At 35.9% G+C, this 18,436-nt stretch overlaps 1 protein-coding gene and 2 pseudogenes across 1 annotated transcript; 1 reads left to right on the forward strand and 2 right to left on the reverse strand.

Annotated features, from left to right (window-relative positions):
- Positions 1–3: 3 nt before the first annotated feature.
- LOC114725299 (secretory carrier-associated membrane protein-like) lies at positions 4–4,920 on the forward strand (annotated as a pseudogene).
- A 1,474-nt stretch (positions 4,921–6,394) lies between these two features.
- Positions 6,395–7,218, reverse strand: LOC114725311 (glycine-rich protein 2-like; annotated as a pseudogene).
- A 7,136-nt stretch (positions 7,219–14,354) lies between these two features.
- On the reverse strand, positions 14,355–17,148 carry LOC114725298 (PAP-specific phosphatase HAL2-like). The gene is made up of 3 exons (XM_028911800.1): positions 16,666–17,148; positions 14,921–15,605; positions 14,355–14,687 (listed from the first exon to the last, which is right to left on the reverse strand). The coding sequence occupies exons 1-3, from the start codon at positions 17,054–17,056 to the stop codon at positions 14,384–14,386; spliced, it is 1,380 nt and encodes a 459-aa protein (XP_028767633.1). The 5' UTR covers positions 17,057–17,148; the 3' UTR covers positions 14,355–14,383.
- Between the last annotated feature and the right edge of the window lie 1,288 nt (positions 17,149–18,436).

Consider the following 18,436-nt stretch of genomic DNA (forward strand, 5'->3'; position numbering starts at 1 on the left):
AATCCAGAACCCGCTGATTATGGCTTTGGCACAACAATTGATATACCTCTTGATAATACATCAACGGTATGAATAAAATTGAGGTTGTTGAAAACCTTATCCCTCTCTTCCCATCTGTTGCTCTCTAATATGTGTTGTTGAAGAATTGCCATCGGATTTTCTCATTGTCATCTTTTTCATCACCAGGACTTAAAAAAGAAGGAGAAGGAACTCCAAGCCAAGGAGGTTGAATTGAAAAGGAGGGAGCAGGTTTGCCATTTTGCTTTGCGTTTGTTTGCGGAAGCGCTTAATGTTTTTGGGAGTTCCCTTAGTTGATATTCAATAAGACTGGGGTACTATTTTGTTGTATGTTGTCTTTTGTTTCCGCGTTTCATCTCTTCTCCCGGCCCTCTCTTATAACATTTTATTATGAGAGGGCATCTTATCCTCCAAAATTTTCTTCTATCTATCAAAAGTTCTTTTATCTGAGATGAGAGTGGAATACATTCTTCTTCATGGTCACTAATGCTCCTGGTGGATGCCACTACTGCTATTTTTCCCCTGAATTATGGATTTGATAAGGAAGTGTGAAATTTTCGTGATATGAAAGCAGGCTAATCCATGATATAAGCCTCGCATATTCCTAACTCTGCTTCATGATAATGCTTCATTCTATTCTTTAAACTGCATATGCATTTAAGTATTCTATCTGGAGAATATCTTATCTGCTGACTTTCTTATTAACCAATGATACTGGAAATTTGAATTGTATCTATTGTTTTCTCTTTTATTTTCGTAACTGTTTATCTATCCATGAAAATGTAGGAAGTAAGACGTAAAGAGGAAGCTGCTGCTCGAGGTAATTTACTTTCCTTGTTTAAATGTATTTGAATATTGAGTTTGAAGATGTGGGTTGCCTCATTCTGGGCTTGTTGGAAGAGCATTCTTTTGTTTAAATCTTCATTTGTGCATTGTGTTTCTGTAGGAATTCTTTTTTCTTTTGTTGATTTTAGTGTTATATTGGCGCGGATAGTTTCATTTTTAACATAAGCTGAACAGAATGTTTCCTTTGTTCCTCCTCTGTTGTAATTTCAGGAAAAAGTTTCATTGCCTTCCAAGTTTACCAATATTACATCACTCCTTGTAATTGTTTTTCTAATTTACATTTTCCTACAATTGTTTTATTGGTCCTTATTATTTCATACAGTTATTGATGGCATCTTGTATGAAATAGCAGAGAGACATATTCTGCTTGCTATGCTGGTGTTTATAAAGTTGATCACTGCATGCTAAGTCATTTTTTAGAGAACTTTGGAGTAATACTTTTTGTGCTTCGACAAAAAAAAACTGTCTGTGGGGTAAATTTTTGAAGCTAGTCATGAGTCAATTTTTGTTTCGCAGCTGGTATTGTTATTGAGGAGAAGAACTGGCCACCATTTTTCCCAATTATCCATCATGATATTGCTAATGAAAATACCAATTCATCTCCAAAGACTGCAGTACGTTGCCTTTACTACGTTGTTAGGTACAGTCCTTTCAATTCTATTATTTTTATTCTTTTTTACAATGACATTGTTTACTTGTCCAACACTTGGATATTATGATTGTGTAACGTATAAAACTGCTATCGGAACTTCAAGGAACAATATATTTTGGGAAGGCTCTTGTTCCCAAAAAAACTTTTCTTGGAAATTTTGTTCAATATTGCATACATAGATGCCTACAAAAGTCTGATGGGCAATGGGTAAAGTTATTTCTAGTTTTCTTTTCTCCAGCTAAAGGGTTGTGAAACCCACACACCTCGCCAACTTCTGTGAATCTTAAATGTTATGCGAGAAGTTAGGAGGTGAAAAGGTTTAGTTATGCCCAGTGATTAAATTTTTGTTTTCTGTCCTGATTTTGAGCAGTTAAATTTTATTTCTTCTCAAGCACAAATTAAGTGCTGTTAGAGAAGTTTTGGGAAAAAAAAAAAAAAGAGAAAAAAAAAACTCAAAGGGAACTAAAATGCATTGAGGTAAATAGTTAGAGACTGACGCTTTGTTTTTTTCCTGTTCAATTTGAATTCTAAGATGGCTTGAAAAATAGCCATATTTAATGGCAAATAATGATATGATACAGGATTGGTGCTGTGCCTTTTATGGAATATCATAGCTGTAACTGCAGCTTGGATTAAGGGCGAGGGTAGTTTATTTTATATGTGGAACGAGCAGCTAGTTTCAGGTTATTCAGCAGCTGGAACAAAAAATCTTATGTTTTCAAATTCTGTGATGTTGACCCTTTCCTTGCTTGTTGTAGGTGTAAAAATTTGGTTTCTTTCTATCATCTACTTCATAGCAGGGGTTCCTGGAGCCTACTTCCTGTGGTATCGCCCTTTGTATCGTGCTTTCAGGTACTTATTTCCTGTGTTACATGCATTCAGTTGTTTTTTCATGTAACTAATTTCAAGCATCTTTACATGAATAATGTTGCAAGACTTCTTGGAGTAATATTCAGCTTGTATGAACAAGTTCAGCAAAAAAAACTTTGTTATTTGCTTAGTGATAGTCTGATAGGACCCTCTTCTAAACAGGCTTACAACAACACTAAAAATCAGAAATAAACAAGAGAGTGGGGAAAACTTGAGATCGACAATGATTTTACTGAATAACAAGGGACAATAGATGAATCTTACATACTGATACATAAGCTGCATAAGCTACGATGATGGTGAGGATTACAAACTAACAAGGAACAGAACAAGATACACAAACAGAACAAGATACAACCCAATAACTAATAGACTTGCTAAATTTTCGAGAGGGGCCAAGACCACAATTCAAATTCTTCACACCTCGTGCTCAACCAAAAGGGAAGATTTATAGTTTCACAGCCCCCAACTCGTAGACCCTGACCATAGCAGTCCTATAGCTACTCTATCGTCTACTTCTGTCTTCAAAATAGCCAGTCAAACTTCTGCCCAACCAAAAGTATTTTTTTCCCTTTTCATGCATTTCTCTAATTTTCCTTTTGCATGTCTGATCATCAAAAGCAGTCCTATCATAGTCCTTTGTTTCCTGGGATTATCTAGTCCTCCCCGCACATTTTCCTATCATTTTTAAATACGTTTTCTTTGAAAAAGAGAAATTCTATTTTTTGTGTTATTTGCCAGAGAGATTTATTATTTTTATTTCACATGCATATATGTGTCCACATGCATGGACATTTACATGAACAAAAATTTAGGCATGCGTGCTCGTATGCTCACATTTTGATATGCACATGCACATGTTGAAATATACAATGTATAATAATGTACATACGTATGTATATCTATACTTGTATGTACACATGAATACATATGTTCATGAATACATAACATGTGCGTCTGGTCATACCACATGAATACTATCCACCCACAGACATGTTCATCCCACGCATGCGGGCAGTCATATGCCCTACCCATGTATTATATGTGTGAAAGTGGATGCATGTGTGTCTCTTCATGCACTTGTGGACACATAAACATGTATAGACATATGTGCATATTTGCCTGTGTTACACAAATGGATGTTAAAATGCTGCGAACTTAAATTGTGGGTATTCAGATTTCTTGCATCTTAAATCCCGTGGAATAAAAAATACCACATTCCAGACACTTAGTTTTATTATGTTCCCGGCTTCACTCAATTTGTGTATGTTGTTCCTTGTTATTTTTCCAGGAGTGAAGGTGCTATGAAGTTTGCGTGGTTTTTTCTGTTCTACCTGGTAAAGTGATTGTACTTGACACCCATAGGAAAAGAAGGGGAAAAAAGTAAAGCTAAAGCTTTTTTTTTTTTAACATCAAAGTAAAGCTAATTATCTTCGTTCCTTTTCTGGTTTCAGATTCACATCGGATTTTGCATATTGCTGCTGTTGCCCCTCCTATTGTCTTCAAAGGAAAATCCCTGACGTACGTTGCTCCTTTAAAATATATTTTCGAAGTAATGTTTTAGCATTGCATAAGAGGAGCATAGTTATGAAATATCTTCTATGATCTACACACACACTTGTATTAAAAGAAAACTGCATACAAATTTAACGGAACTTGGATATAAGATGAACATAATAATCAGGTAAACCGCTTTTGTCTGTTTTTTCGCTTTATTTTCATCTGAAGTTGTTTTCTGTGTCATTGGTGCAGAGGATTTTGCCTGCAATAGATGTGCTGGGCGACCATGTTTTGATTGGAGTAAGTATGCTTGTGCAGGAGCATTTCTTATTTCTTTATCCTCTATCTGTTTAATATATACTTTTTCAGTAGTTCAGTCAATTTAAGATTTGTAGCAAAAGAGCTACGAAACGTGGTCTCTTGCAGATAATGCAGGAACCAAGGAACATACTCTTCCACCTTTTGAATGATTGATCTTTTTTTCCCCTTTCTTTTGTTTGCAGATTTTCTACTTCGTTGGATTTGGATTATTCTGCATTGAGTCACTGATCAGCATCTGGGTCATTCAGGTTACATCTTACACTTGAAAACTGGAGCAATTTCCCTGTAGTTATAGGGCTTAAAGAATAAAAATTCAAAAACACGTAAATCAATAGTCAACTGTAATTATAAACTCAAATAGCCAACCTCGATATTATTTTGTCTGTTCATTACATGGTTCACTTGAGCTTGGAACCACCCATCTCTTACAGATGGGTGCCCCTAATAATTTATACTGTTTTCATGTTGATAGAATGTTGACCCTAACATCTTGTTGTTGTGTATACAGCAAGTGTATATGTACTTCCGTGGGAGTGGAAAGGCTGCTGAGATGAAACGGGAGGCTGCAAGGGGAGCAATGAGGGCTGCACTGTGATGATTCACTGTGTCTTGGGAGTGGCTACCTTTTGCATGTATATGCGTTTACCCATCTTTGTTGTAAATCATCAGTGTCAGAAATTGCGTGTACGAGCACTGTATTGAGCGTGATTTGTTTGTAACATGTTTTCGTAGCCTCTTTCATCCTTTAACATGTGGTTTGTTAGCTTTTAATTGTATTATTATTATATTATTATTTATGCAGATCCATACCTAAATACCTAGTTAGAAAGATGTTATAAATTCGTTTGTTGTTGACTTGTGTGTCTATTTTACATGTTTCTTTTTTAAATTTTTGGTTGGCAGTCGCCTCTTTAGGACGTTTCCAAACCTGACGTCTAAAGATTCTTTCTTGGTATGTTTGGTTGGGCCGCTGGAGGAATTTAAGAGAAGTGGAAGAATTTTACTCCCCTTCCTTCCTTGGTTAAATAAAATAGGAAGGATCAATATTCCCTTTTTCTTGTTTGGTTTTCTCCCCTCCTGACCCTCCCATCCAAAAGTGGGGATATATATATATATATTGGGATTATCAAGATTTTCTCACTCTTATAATCACAACAAATGAGAAAATATTAAAATCTCTGTTCTTCCTTCCCTTTTTACCCATAAAATTCCTCTTGCTTTATCCCTTGAGATACTCCTCCTCGTCATCGAACCTAACGCTATGCGCCCAGACGCAAATTAGACCACTTGTTCGGGTTGGCGAGTATGAGTATTTATAAATATTTCAGGTTGAGATAAAATTACTTAAGTTATTTTAAAAAGACTCTTGATAAAAAATTTTTGGAAACACTGAAGTAAATAGGAAATGCTCGGGGGAAGTTTGGGAACTTTTTAAAAGTATTTGTAAAAAAAATATTACATGTCAAGACAAAACGTCTTTTTAATATATTTATCTTGTAAATTGTAAAATCACTTTCACGTCTCGCCGCCGTAAAAACATTTTCATACCTCAAATTACTTCCAAAAAGTTCATTCAAGCTAATCGAAACTTTGTCAGGCACCCTTTTTATATTAAGAAAAAAGATAGAGGGGATATTTTTGGCTAACGTGACCTCAATTGATTGTTTTTATTTTTGGGCTAACAACCTGATGTTGAACTCAAGCTTTCAAATTTATTGTTGGTCATGAGAGCACAAAATCTACGTACTAATACCATAAACAACTTTATTAAAACAAATAGTATGATGTTGCGTTCATTCTTAAAAAAACAAACTGCAAATATGTAAGCTCTACTTTAGTGAGCTGAAGGAGAGAGATCCAGATTTGAACTGAACGCACGTGGATGGTAGATATAGACCAACACGAAAGGATTTAGGTTAGGCATTTAAGTGACATGATCCCTTAACACAGAAAGCAGATTTCAGCCAAACCTCTACGCACTTCCCATCTAGCCTACACCATGAAAGCTGCTAAGGCCACTGCAACATGACGATTTTTCATAAGCAAATATGCACATGTATTGTTTTTGTTTAAGGCTCACGTTTGTACTTTTTATGTATAATTAATTTACTTTCTCTTTTGTTTTGGTTAAATGAATATACTTAAGTATACATATGAAAAATGATACAAGAGAAGACTGGGTGGAGAGAGATGAAACAGCAGATTAATTAATAGTAACATACAGATACTCTCTTAATTTATTATAGGCACAAATGAGTCCACAAACCCTCTGCCATCACATAATCTCCCATACACGATCTTCCTATAGAGATTATCATAAGCAAACCCCCAAAACAAGCCAACCTATAGATATAGATATATATATATATAGAGAGAGAGAGAGGAGAGAGTGATAAAGTAAGCCTAAGCGAGTACTAATAACGGTATATAACTCCGATAGTACCAGATATAAGCTAGGCTAAGGCCACTTTAACAATAAGCGGTGCATTTATTCTTGCAATCGATGGTACAGCTGCCGCCTCCGCCGCCGGAGCCGTATCCCTTGCCGGAGCGACTGAAGGAGGAGAAGCACTTGGCGGGGCACGTGACCTTCTTCTGGTAACAAGGGCCTTTCTCTTTGCACACAACGGTTGGTCTTATGACACCACCTCTGGAGGAGCCTCCGTTCGGACCTCCATAACCCGCCCCGTATCCTCCTCCAACAATTCCATCCCCGAATCCCTTCCCGAATCCGGGAATAAACCCAGCCCCCGGCCCATAATACCCTCCAGCACCGCCATAGTTGTCCCTGCTCCTCCTCCTCCTTTGTCGCTGTTCCCCTTGAAGCGATCAGTAGCGGGTCGAGTTGCCAGACAGAAGGAAGATATGAAGAAGAGAATCAGGAAGACAGAGGCGGTGGTGGTGATAGTTTTCATTTTTGGAGTAGCGAAGTTGAAATATTAGTCTGTGCTATATGAGAGAAAATGGAGTTTTGCGCGTGAGGATATGTGATAATGAGAGAAGAAAGGATAGTGGGACATGATCATATAATATATATATATATATATATATATTAAATGACTGTGATGGCTAGTGGGATGATTAAGAAAAGAGGCTATGGAGCATTTATTGGGAGGGTGTGGAGGACAGTTGCTAGGGATTTATGATCTCAGGAGTTGGTGGCGTGCACTTATGGCACTCGCTCTTACCCATCTCTCTCTCTCCCTCTCTGTTCATGCATAATTATATATAGGAATAAGTATAAATTTGTCTCCAGGGTATGCTGTCAATGGCTACAGGTATCTGAACTTTTTTTAAGAGTAATATCATCTAAAAGGATAAAAAACATCACAATTTTGACCAAATTACTCATGTGCTATGACATTTTGTCATCTATTTCTTTCTTTATTCCACGTCACCCTCACCTCATTATCTCCCGCTTTTTCTCTCCAGCTCGTCTACTTGGTCAGGGCAACAGTCAAAGCAACATTGCTATGTCGTTTATGCTTACGGAGGAGTAATATTGTTTAAAAAAAAAACTTCTAGATACCTGTAGCTCCGATGGTATATTTTCGGACAAATTTGCTACTAATCTCATATATATATTTATATATGTATTGAAAATTTATATGATGAAATGGGACGGACCATGACCATAAACTGATAAGCATGTCAAACTGGATCATGTGCGACGGAAAGCATGTCATTCTTTACAGCTTCTTGGTTACGTGGATAGTTCATCGTTTCTGATATGTATATATACACATGGGTGTGATGATTGCGTAAAGCTTTAGATTCCCTGCTCCTTCGATTCTGGTGGTTGTGAAAGTTTTTCGTAACAGATGGCAAATTGCTGGGATCTTCAATAATGCTTCAAGTTTGAAAATCTCGAAAACTTGAATTAAAATTATGGTATGGTATATAGCTTTGCCGCATGTAATGCTCCGAGGTGAACTTGTGCAGAACTTTGGTGACACAGTCGTTAATTTGTGATCAGTTTGAATTTTTCTGTTGTAGGTTGACGTATCAGAATAAGAAAGCAAAAAAGAAAAGAAAAAAGAAAGATAGAAACTGAATGCTTTTGGGATTACAGATGGATGATGCAGCATAAGAATCGGCAAATGACATAAATGATCCTCCGATCCGTGAAGGAAATGGAGGACACTTGGAAGTTGCAAGTCAAATATTCTGATGATGTGTGACATTATCAGCCAGAATCAGAGGACAGTACTGTGATATAATTATATATTATAGGTGATTTGGTCATTTTAATTACTTATTTAATTTCATCCCCCCGTGATCTTCTCTTGATTTTGTCTTCTGTCTTTTTCGTGTGTCGTCAGATATTGACAACCACGCCCGGTCTATAGCTAGTGCTGCGTTTTTCAACCCGAATTTATCTCAAGTTATTAATACTCCCTGATCCCAGCTTTCTAATTTGGTCTGTGATTTTCCATATATATTTCTTTTTTTTTTTTTTGAGGGAGATACTCCTCAAATTTTCAAGTATCACCACTTTGTCAACTTTGATTTACAGGTGGAGCTGGCTAGAGGGGAAGGTGGGATAGAGAAGGTTTAGCAATCAATAACCCGGTGAGGTGTAGTAAATTTAGGGGTCAATATATAACACCGACTATAGAAAATTGAGATGAGTTTATTAAATATATCATCAGGAGGCAGAAGAAGAAGATGAAAGATCAGAAAGTGGTTAATGAGTGAATACATAGGGAGACAGGGATTAAATTCTCATGTGATGGTCAGGGACAGTGAGTTGAAACCGTCAGCACAGAGAGAGCAGAGGAGTTTTAATAATGTGAGGATGATGGTGAAGAGGGTAATCAAATCCATACATGTACATACATAGATATGTACTTCTTACCATCAGGTCCTCCTTATAAAGTATTTTTAACATATTTCACACGTACTAATAAAAATATTAAAACATATTATCTTTTATTAAAATATAACAAAATTTCAATGTTATCCCTATTTAATATATACATCTTTTAAAAAGATAATTATTTATATTATAATACATGAAGAATGAAAGAGTATTGCATGTTTAAAATTTAATGAAATGACTTATAAATAGGATAAAAAATATTTTCTCTCTCTGCTTTATAAATAGGACTAAAGGAGTATGTTACTGAAAAAAAATCTTTCTCAAGTCTTCTTAATTTTATTGAGAGGGTTAGAGATGCCTTATGGAAAAAAAAAAAAGGATGGTCTTTGTCTGTGGGGTAAAGATGGTAATACAAGCCAATCGCAGTTTACCAATAGATTCATAACAAGTTGAATATATGCAGCGCGAGCCAAAAAACCCTATGAGTATTTTGCAGGTGGATTGGCTAAACCTGCTATTTTTTATGGGTTAAACTTACGAGTCCAACTCATATGATCACGTCCATACTTTGGGGGGCAGGGAGGGAGGAAAACATGCATTGAAAGGTGGCCAAACGGGCACCTTGCATGTGTCATTCTTAACTTTCATAAAAATATGCGATAGAGAGAAGCTAGGATAACATGGAAGCAATAAATGATAGGCCTAACTTCTTAATAATGCAATAAATTCTCAGTTTCCAATTACGTTTGCTTATCTTCCTTGGCACATTCATTTCACGTTGAACTGTTTCCCTAAGGAAAAGTGCTGGCCGGTGAGTTAAGTTTTGAGGGCTATGAAGGACCGAGTGGATTTCAGCTCAAAAAACATTTATTAAGACACTTACAAATTAAATTACTTCTAATATAGTTATTCTAAATTGATTATTTTAAGGGAAAATGACAGATAAAAAGCTCCAAAATGTGAAATGCCAATTTGGGAAGCTAATATTGGTTCAAAGTGGCGGGGGTGGGATTTGATCCCACAACCCCTTGGCCACTTGGACCAACAAAAGGATGGCCATTGGGCCATCAAAGATTTCTTAACCTTATAATGCAAATAAAAATATAAGTTAACTCTTTTAGTGTGACTCCAGCTCGTGACAATAATTTATCTGAGGATGACAAGTCTTAATTGAGAAATACAAGTCTAAATTTGATATTAACAAAGCAACTTTTCCTTATACATAACATAGCAGCATGTGCATTAATTAAAAATGATCATAATTTATTTAAAAATGACACGTCTTTACTATAAAATGACAAGTCTAAAATTGATATTAACAAGGCAACTTTTCCTTATACATAACAAGAAATAGCATCTATGTTAATTAAAAATGACCATAATTTATTTGAAAAAAACACGTCTTTACTGGAAAATGACAAGTCTAAATTTGATATTAACAAAACAACTTTTCGTTATACATAACAAGAAATACCGAATAAATTGTTGTTATTTTTCAACAAAGACGTGTCATTTTTAAAAAATGATCATAATTTATTTAAAAATGACACGTCTTTGTTGAAAATAATAACAATTTATTCGGTATTTCTTGTTATGTATAACGAAAAGTTGTTTTGTTAATATCAAATTTAGACTTGTTATTTCTCAATTAAGACTTGTCATCCTCAGATAAATTGTTGTCACGAGCTGGAGTCACACTAAAAGAGTTAACTTATATTTTTGTTTGCATTATAAGGTTAAGAAATCTTTGATGGCCCAATGGCCATCCTTTTGTTGGTCCAAGTGGCCAAGGGGTTGTGGGATCAAATCCCACCCCCGCCACTTTGAACCAATATTATCCTATTCCCAAAAAAAAAAAATCTCGTCACAAAAATCCTTCACCGGCAGCCACCCACCGGTGGCCGGCGCCGGTGGCCGAAGGCGGTCGGCCTCCGCTGGAGGCCAGTCGCCCGCGGTGGTCGCCGGTCACCGGCCGCCGGCCGCCGGTAAGGGGCTGGGTTTTTTTTTTAAAAAAAAAAAAGAACAAAGGGCATTTTTGTCATTTCACTGAATTTCAAAATCCCAATTTGAGAAGGACTTCCCTATGGGTAATTACATTTTCTTAGCTTCCCAAATTGGCATTTCACATTTTGGAGCTTCTTTATCTGTCATTTTCCCTTATTTTAACCATGGGAAGCTTGAATATTTGATCATTGTATTTATAGGGCCATGTTTTATGATATTTACTTTACGCACACATATATCGATTATATAGTCTAGCGTTGGTCTCCAAATACAAAAACAAAAACAAATACTCATCAAATTCTAAATATAAAACCTATTTTGTAGTATAATTTACATGACAAAATAGATCTTATTGGTGGGAGTGTCTACTAAAGTTCAATTAATCCTACAAATGTCATGGATTCTGAATTTCTTGGGAAAAAAAAATGCTTTGACTTACAAAGAAAAAATGCTCTCAAAGTCTAAAGTCATGTCATTATTCTGTTAGACTTAACTCACCCAGGCTTCTTTTGTCAACAAAAAAAGAAAGAAAAGAAAACAAAATCAGTATATCCATATCATTTTTAGGCCATCATCCCTGTTAGAATAGCTTATAAATAGTTTTTTTAACTATAATTTATAAAATACAAGGTAAATATGTGAGAAAAATTTTGTCTCGACTTATGTGAAACGTATATCAATTCATGAATGATAATAGACCTGTTTGGAACAGCTTATAAGTAGCTTTTTAATAATAATTTACAGAATACAAGACAAGTATATAAAATGAATTTTGTTTTAACTTATATAAAACATTCAGGGATTTTTTAAACCCTTCCAAACAGCCTAGTATTCCATAAGTTTCGGAGCAATTTTAGTACGCGTGTGATAATTTCAAAGAGTAATGACTTAACAAGAAGACATAAAATCTTATCACAACGATAATAAAATCTCTAAAATACTAAAATTAATAAGAAAAGAAAAGAAAACAAACTGTAGTAGCACGTACGGGGAAGCAATATTAATTAATGATCATTGAGCATATCAAGAATTAATGTTGAGGACATGTTTTCAAACCCGGTTGCATCAAACAACGCATAACCAAACCCTACCGAATCGCTGGCGGCATTTATTAATGATTTTTGAATACTGGACTCCACAATTAAAAGCTTGAAAACTGAATATTTGTTTTTTTAAATCAAATATAGTAGTACATGTTTAAAATAATTAAAAGGCGATAATAAAATATATTAATATATTTTTATTTGGATATTATCATCCAACTAATATATAACTGTTCATTTTATTTCTTTCCATGCCATATCAATATAAATTGCTTCATTCTATTAAACCTTATTTCTATCCTTATTTTTATAAAAATACTCCACTAAAGGCATTAACCCAATGCAGTATTGATTAGCCTTTAATATGGCGAACATTTGATGTTTTGTGGGCTCTTAAGCCCAATTACAAAAGGATTAGGCTCAAATGGCTCACAAATAAGAGTAAAATAAATTTAATATCTCGGCAGTATTTAGCTGACCATAGTCTAAATATAGTATAATTTTTTAATCTCTCTCAGTCTGTCTCTTTTTATAAGAAATAGTTTAGAATTTTATGATATTTTAAAAGATCTTTTTAGGAACAGATTTGGAAAAAAAAAATTGTTCAAACACAAACTAACTCTGTTTTTTTTTTTTGAGCACTGCACAAACTGACTCTTTGATTTGCATAATTTTACTATATATTATATATTTAGGGACGGTGGGAGGAGTACATTGAATTAAAGCTATTTTTGTTTCTCTTTAAACAGGTAATTGAAAACTTTGTCAAATTCTTCGTGCTCCGACAAGACATGATATCAAAGCAGATCATTAACCATGTAGTAGATTTCAAAACAAAAGAAAAGGTTGAGTGGAAATTTTTCATTTTTCCCTCATCTGGCATCACACAAGAAGGCCAATTTTCAGCAATTTTGACATTCACAATAGAGTCACGGGATCCACATTCATGCATCTTTCTATCATTTCACCTTATTGTTCTATTTCCTTTTATAATTGCACTAAAAGGCCAGTCTTTTAACTTCCACCACCACTTTGTTTTTTTTTTTTTTGAAAAAAAATACAATCATCAATTCAAGTATTATTAATCCAGATTGCATGCCACTATAATTTTCATTAAAAAAAAAAGAAGAAAAAGAAAACTTGATCTTGATCTTAACATTTTGTTCGCAATATAATGATCGATGACGTCAAGAGTCCATCTTACAAATAAAAAAAGTGGCACTCAACAAATTTAAAGTATCCTTTAAAATAAATCTAAAACAATGCAGATATAATTATAGAAACAGCATTGAATTGGTCGAAAACCAAGGAGGCCAATGCTGAAGGATGGGCCCGCCTCTGATTCTTGCACTGTTAACATGACAACGAATCCACCATCCACCCACCCATCACCCTCCCTCCTTCATGTCTGTCAACTGAAGGGTTTAGACATTGCCCGTTTTATCCCAAAGCTGAGTCACACTGCTCGGTCACTCCAAGAAATGAAGTTTTTGACTTTTCTGTTCTGTGTTTCTCCGGAGGAAGAAGCCGCCCTCTCACCATTTGTTGACTCACTTCAGCTATGTGTCATTCCCAGATATTTAATTGATTATGCAGATCAAACGGAGATCATTGCTTGTTTGTGAATGTCTTGGTTACTTCAAAGTTTATGTTATGGCTTCTTTATGAAATACTATATCTGTTATTTTGCACTATCTACTTCCTCTTTTGATACAGCTGGTCTTAACGACTGTGCCCAAGTATCTGAATTCAACATGAATAGGCTTACCAAGTAGGTCTATCCATCTCTATTGATGAAGCATAAACGCGAAATAATTAGTGAAACAATCCCCCGAGTTAGAAATTTTTCCCTTTGTATACATTTGAACCTATCCCTTGGATGAAAATTCTTATAATGTTTCAGTGCCTTCTCTCTGTATCAGGTATTGTTACTTCAAACCCCAGTTGATCTTTTGAAGCATCTTTCTTTAGATTTAGAGACATGGAGGGCTGGCTGGGTTTTATCTGTCATGAAAAAGTTTCGGTTACTATAAGGAAACAGAGATGCTTGGATATATTTTCAGTAGTATACAAGTCCATAACAGATATTTAAAATTTATGTCATTCAGAACTCGGAATGTAATGGAATTATAAATTCACAATGACTTCATTATCCATATAATGCCAAACAATAGTAATTGCAGATTCACAAACTGAAACCAGTAACAACACTCAGAAGAAAAACAAGGCTCACTTTATCTGATGTTGTAGAAGCTTAAGATAAATATTAGTGCGTTCTGTATATACATTAGGTTTATAATAACTGCCTCAAAGGCAAGAAGAACCCCAGCTAGCATCCACAGCATCTATGATCTTTTCATGTAGTGAGGCTCCAGCACAAGCAACTATTCCCCTGTCAAGACCTTCTAAATATGCACCTTTTGAGAAGTCTAGTGGACGGCCTCTGGCATCTGTCACCACACCACCCGCCTCTTGTATGATAACGACACCAGCAGCATGATCCCATATCTTCTCCCTGTAACCAGACCTCGGAAACTTCATGAAAACCTCAGCATGACCACGAGCTATCGCAGCATATTTTACCATGCTGTACACTCTCAGTGGCTGCTTCCTGCATATAAGTGAATGAATGATTGATAAATTACAGCTAGACATAGATTCGCTGCTTGCCATCATGTCCTTAGAACACCATTGTTACTCAATGTGCATTTAACACCAAGTTAACATGGTTATTCTGAGAGATCAAAAGAGCATGGGAAATAAATCATGTGCCCTTATGGCTTGATACAGCCTAGGAAAACCCCACAAAGTTAAACAAGCCAATTGGGACGAATAGAGATGTACCTGAGACCAACACTATGGGCCAGTCCTTCAGTGAAAGAGTGGCTTGAATTGGCCTTCTCCACAGGTTCACAGAAAGTTGCCAACGCCGGATTGTCAATGGAAGAAACTGACACTTCTCTTGCATAATTTGGCCACACAAACTTGTTGAACTGGACCAGTGGTTGCATCCAAGCCCTGCCGCTTCCCTTTCTAGCATAGAGCACACAACCTTTGTCCCAAGTTTCAGATGTTGGAGGAGTCAACTTAGATACAATCCTATGATAGCGATGATGATAGGTTAACCATTCCTTTCTCATTGGGTAGTTAGGACACCCAAGAACTCCAAGTATTACTTCTCCATCCTCTATGAGTGCAAGAGCTATAGCATATTGATCTCCACGCACAAACCCCAGTGTGCCATCAACAGGATCAAGCGCCCAAAATCTTCCAGTGGGACCACCAACCGAGTTGCAGCGGCTGATGATTTCAAGTACCTCAGAAGCACCAAGAGCTGATTTTGGGGCTTCAACTCCGAATTGAGGCGCCTCAGCTAGACATTCATTCACAGTATAAACAACAGCTTCCAACAGTGCAGATGAACTAGTCTTGGAGAGAGTTTCAACATCTTCTTCAGCAAGAATTGAGATAGTTTTACTTCCTAAGCACTCAGACAATATCCAGCTGACAACTGCTTGGACACTCCAATCTGATTTAACAGAGATGATGCAACATGAAAGAGTCCCAAATGATCAGCATCTTAAAGTATGAAAATAAATACAACAAGCTGACAGAAAAAGTCTGATCAATCACGGCATCATGTGTAAACTGTAAAATAATAGAAAGAAAGCACACAGGATAAATCTTATGTTGCAAGCAAATATGGTATTTGTTGTGGCTGGGAGATTTATGGCCTTGCTTTTATGCAATAGAACGATAATTCTTGGCACACAAGCAAAAGTTATTTTGTATTAAGCTTTCTGCTTTGTCCGTAAATTTTTTGTTATACCTCTTTATCTTTTTGAGGATCTAGATTAAGCAGGTACTTAGTTTTTCTTGGACTTCTGTACACATAAAGAAGAGCAAACAACTCAGCCCAAGATTCTAAAATAGGTGACATGGTATGGTAACAAGAACTGCTTTATAGATATATCAGAAAAACACTCCTAGTAAAGATATCCCAGGAAAAGAGTTTGAAGACAGTTTGTTTCACCAATCATTTTCCCCCCTCTACTGGAACTTGAACTTTCGAAAACCCGGGAAACCTCGTCAGTTTCCCAGCCAAAAATTTTGACTTTGACTTCAAAGTAGTTTAGAAGACAGAAGAACTCCTTAACTCATTAAACTATTTGTCCCTGAGTAGCAGACAAAGTTTTCATTTTCTCTTTTACTTACTGACCGCAAATGAACAAAGTTGCATATTATAACGAACAGACTAAGTATGAATGCAATTTAGGAACTTCTTTCTTCTATCCATAAACTAATTATAGAACTTTCCTGGAAAATCAGGTAACACGTGTTTGGATGGAACTTATACACACTACTGAAGTCCCTGCACTTGCATGCCACAGAAACCTCGTCCACTCCAAACTTCTCGTAAGCTAAAATAACACTAAATGCACATATACAAGCAACTCAAACGACAAAAATGGGTTGAATTAAACCTACTAGCCTATAACAGAACATGTTTTGAAATAATTTAGAAAGTACTATTCCATCAAAATCAGAAATAGAACTTCAAAACAATATTCCAATTCAGAAACATGTACCTGCAACAGTGACTGGAGAATTGTCGTCCTTGGAATGGACCTCACTCTCACTCTTGGACTTAACAATCAAATTTTCCTGCACCTTCTGGCAGAGGGAGCAAGCCATCTGAACCGCTCTGACAGCAACATCCAATTCCTTCGAATATTCCTCTGCTTCGGACACAAAACCCAGGTTCTTACGGTCCTCCTCCATCACAGAAGAAGAAGTAGAAGAACAAGTCTGGTCGGATTTCGATACAAACCCAATGTGCCTTAATAAGTTATGGGGTAATTTATAATGGAAGGATGAGAAGCTCGGTGCTTCTAAATGACAGAAGCCCCTATTTCTTCTTCCTTTTCCCACGAGGGTACGTGGGATTATTGTTCCGGAGCTAGAACAACTTAAAGACATGACAATTATTGAACGATTTCTGGATTTCTTTCTAAGGATTGTTTGTTTCGTGACGTTGAGAAGAGGAAAGCAAAACGGACTGTGAATGTCCCCAATTAAGAGTTCTGAGAGTGATTTATTTATGGGAAAATTTTCGCTAATAAAAACAAGAATTGATGGATTGATGGTCCAATACTCCAATTAGGGCTTTGCTTTTGGGATTAAACTAATTAAACTCAACTTTTTCCCATTAATACCGAACTTAATTTCAAGTTTAGAAGGATGATTTCGCCCATATGTGTCCAAAATCTTTGGCACGACCTACAAAGTTTCAGGCTTTGAAATCTAATGGATGGGAAACTCAGGAGCTGTTTAGCGACATTGGAAACTGCTTCTTAAAAGTACTTTTTGGTAAAATAAGATAAACTTCTTTATATATTTATTTTATAAACTATAAAAACACTTTTAAAATTATAGTTTGATTTTCATCCAAATACCCTCTTGAATTCATGATTAATAAGCACTTATTAGCACAAAACCTTTTTCATATATTTTGAAAATATTGTTAATTCAAGTTTCCAAGCAGCCCAACAAAGGAGTTATATGCCAACGCGTGCCTGTGGTCTGCGGACGTAGATTTATGTAAGATTATGGGAAAATGACAAATAAAGACCCTTGAATTATCAAAATTACAAGGAGTCACCTGAATAAGCTAAATTACCAAGAAGGACCCAATCTCAAATTGTAATTATGAAATCAGGCTAAAAAGACAAAAATACCCTTCTTCTCTTTCTTCCATCACCCCATCTCTTTCTCTTCGTCTTCGTCTTCGTCCTTCTCTCCCTCTTCATCTCCCTCTCTCTCTTCTTCCTTTTGTTCCTCTCTCTATCAAAAATATTCATCTCCCGCCTATGCATTTATCAATACGATTAAAGTTGTGGCCATTCTCATCAATCTCTATTACAAAAAAGATGGTGACCCATCGTTAATGCTAGTTGGCAGAGATAATCATATTCAAGTTGATAGCAATAGTGTTCTGGAGATGGTATACAGAGTCAATGTTAGAGAGGATGATATTCAAGCTACCCAAGACACTACATGTATATATACTTCATGATTGGCACGGCATCATCTTGGTGGGTTGCGGTGTGGTCACTAGGTTATACGGTGGAAGAGAATGAAACGTGAAGTTAATGATGGAAAATGTTAGTTGGAGGATGTTGTAGTTAGTTTGAGATACACTTGTCACTGAATCTTGTAGAAACTGGTTGCTGTCAAAACACCTCTGGTTTTTTGTAATTTGACTTACTATTGTTGTAATTTTACTTAGTAGTATTGTAACTACAGATTGGTTAGTTTGATCACAGTAACATGACATGACAATCTAAAAATGTTAGTATT

The sequence above is a fragment of the Neltuma alba genome, unplaced genomic scaffold, assembly GCF_004799145.2.
Source record: "Neltuma alba isolate B1F8T4 unplaced genomic scaffold, ASM479914v2 tig00012241_pilon, whole genome shotgun sequence".
NCBI lineage: Eukaryota > Viridiplantae > Streptophyta > Magnoliopsida > Fabales > Fabaceae > Neltuma > Neltuma alba.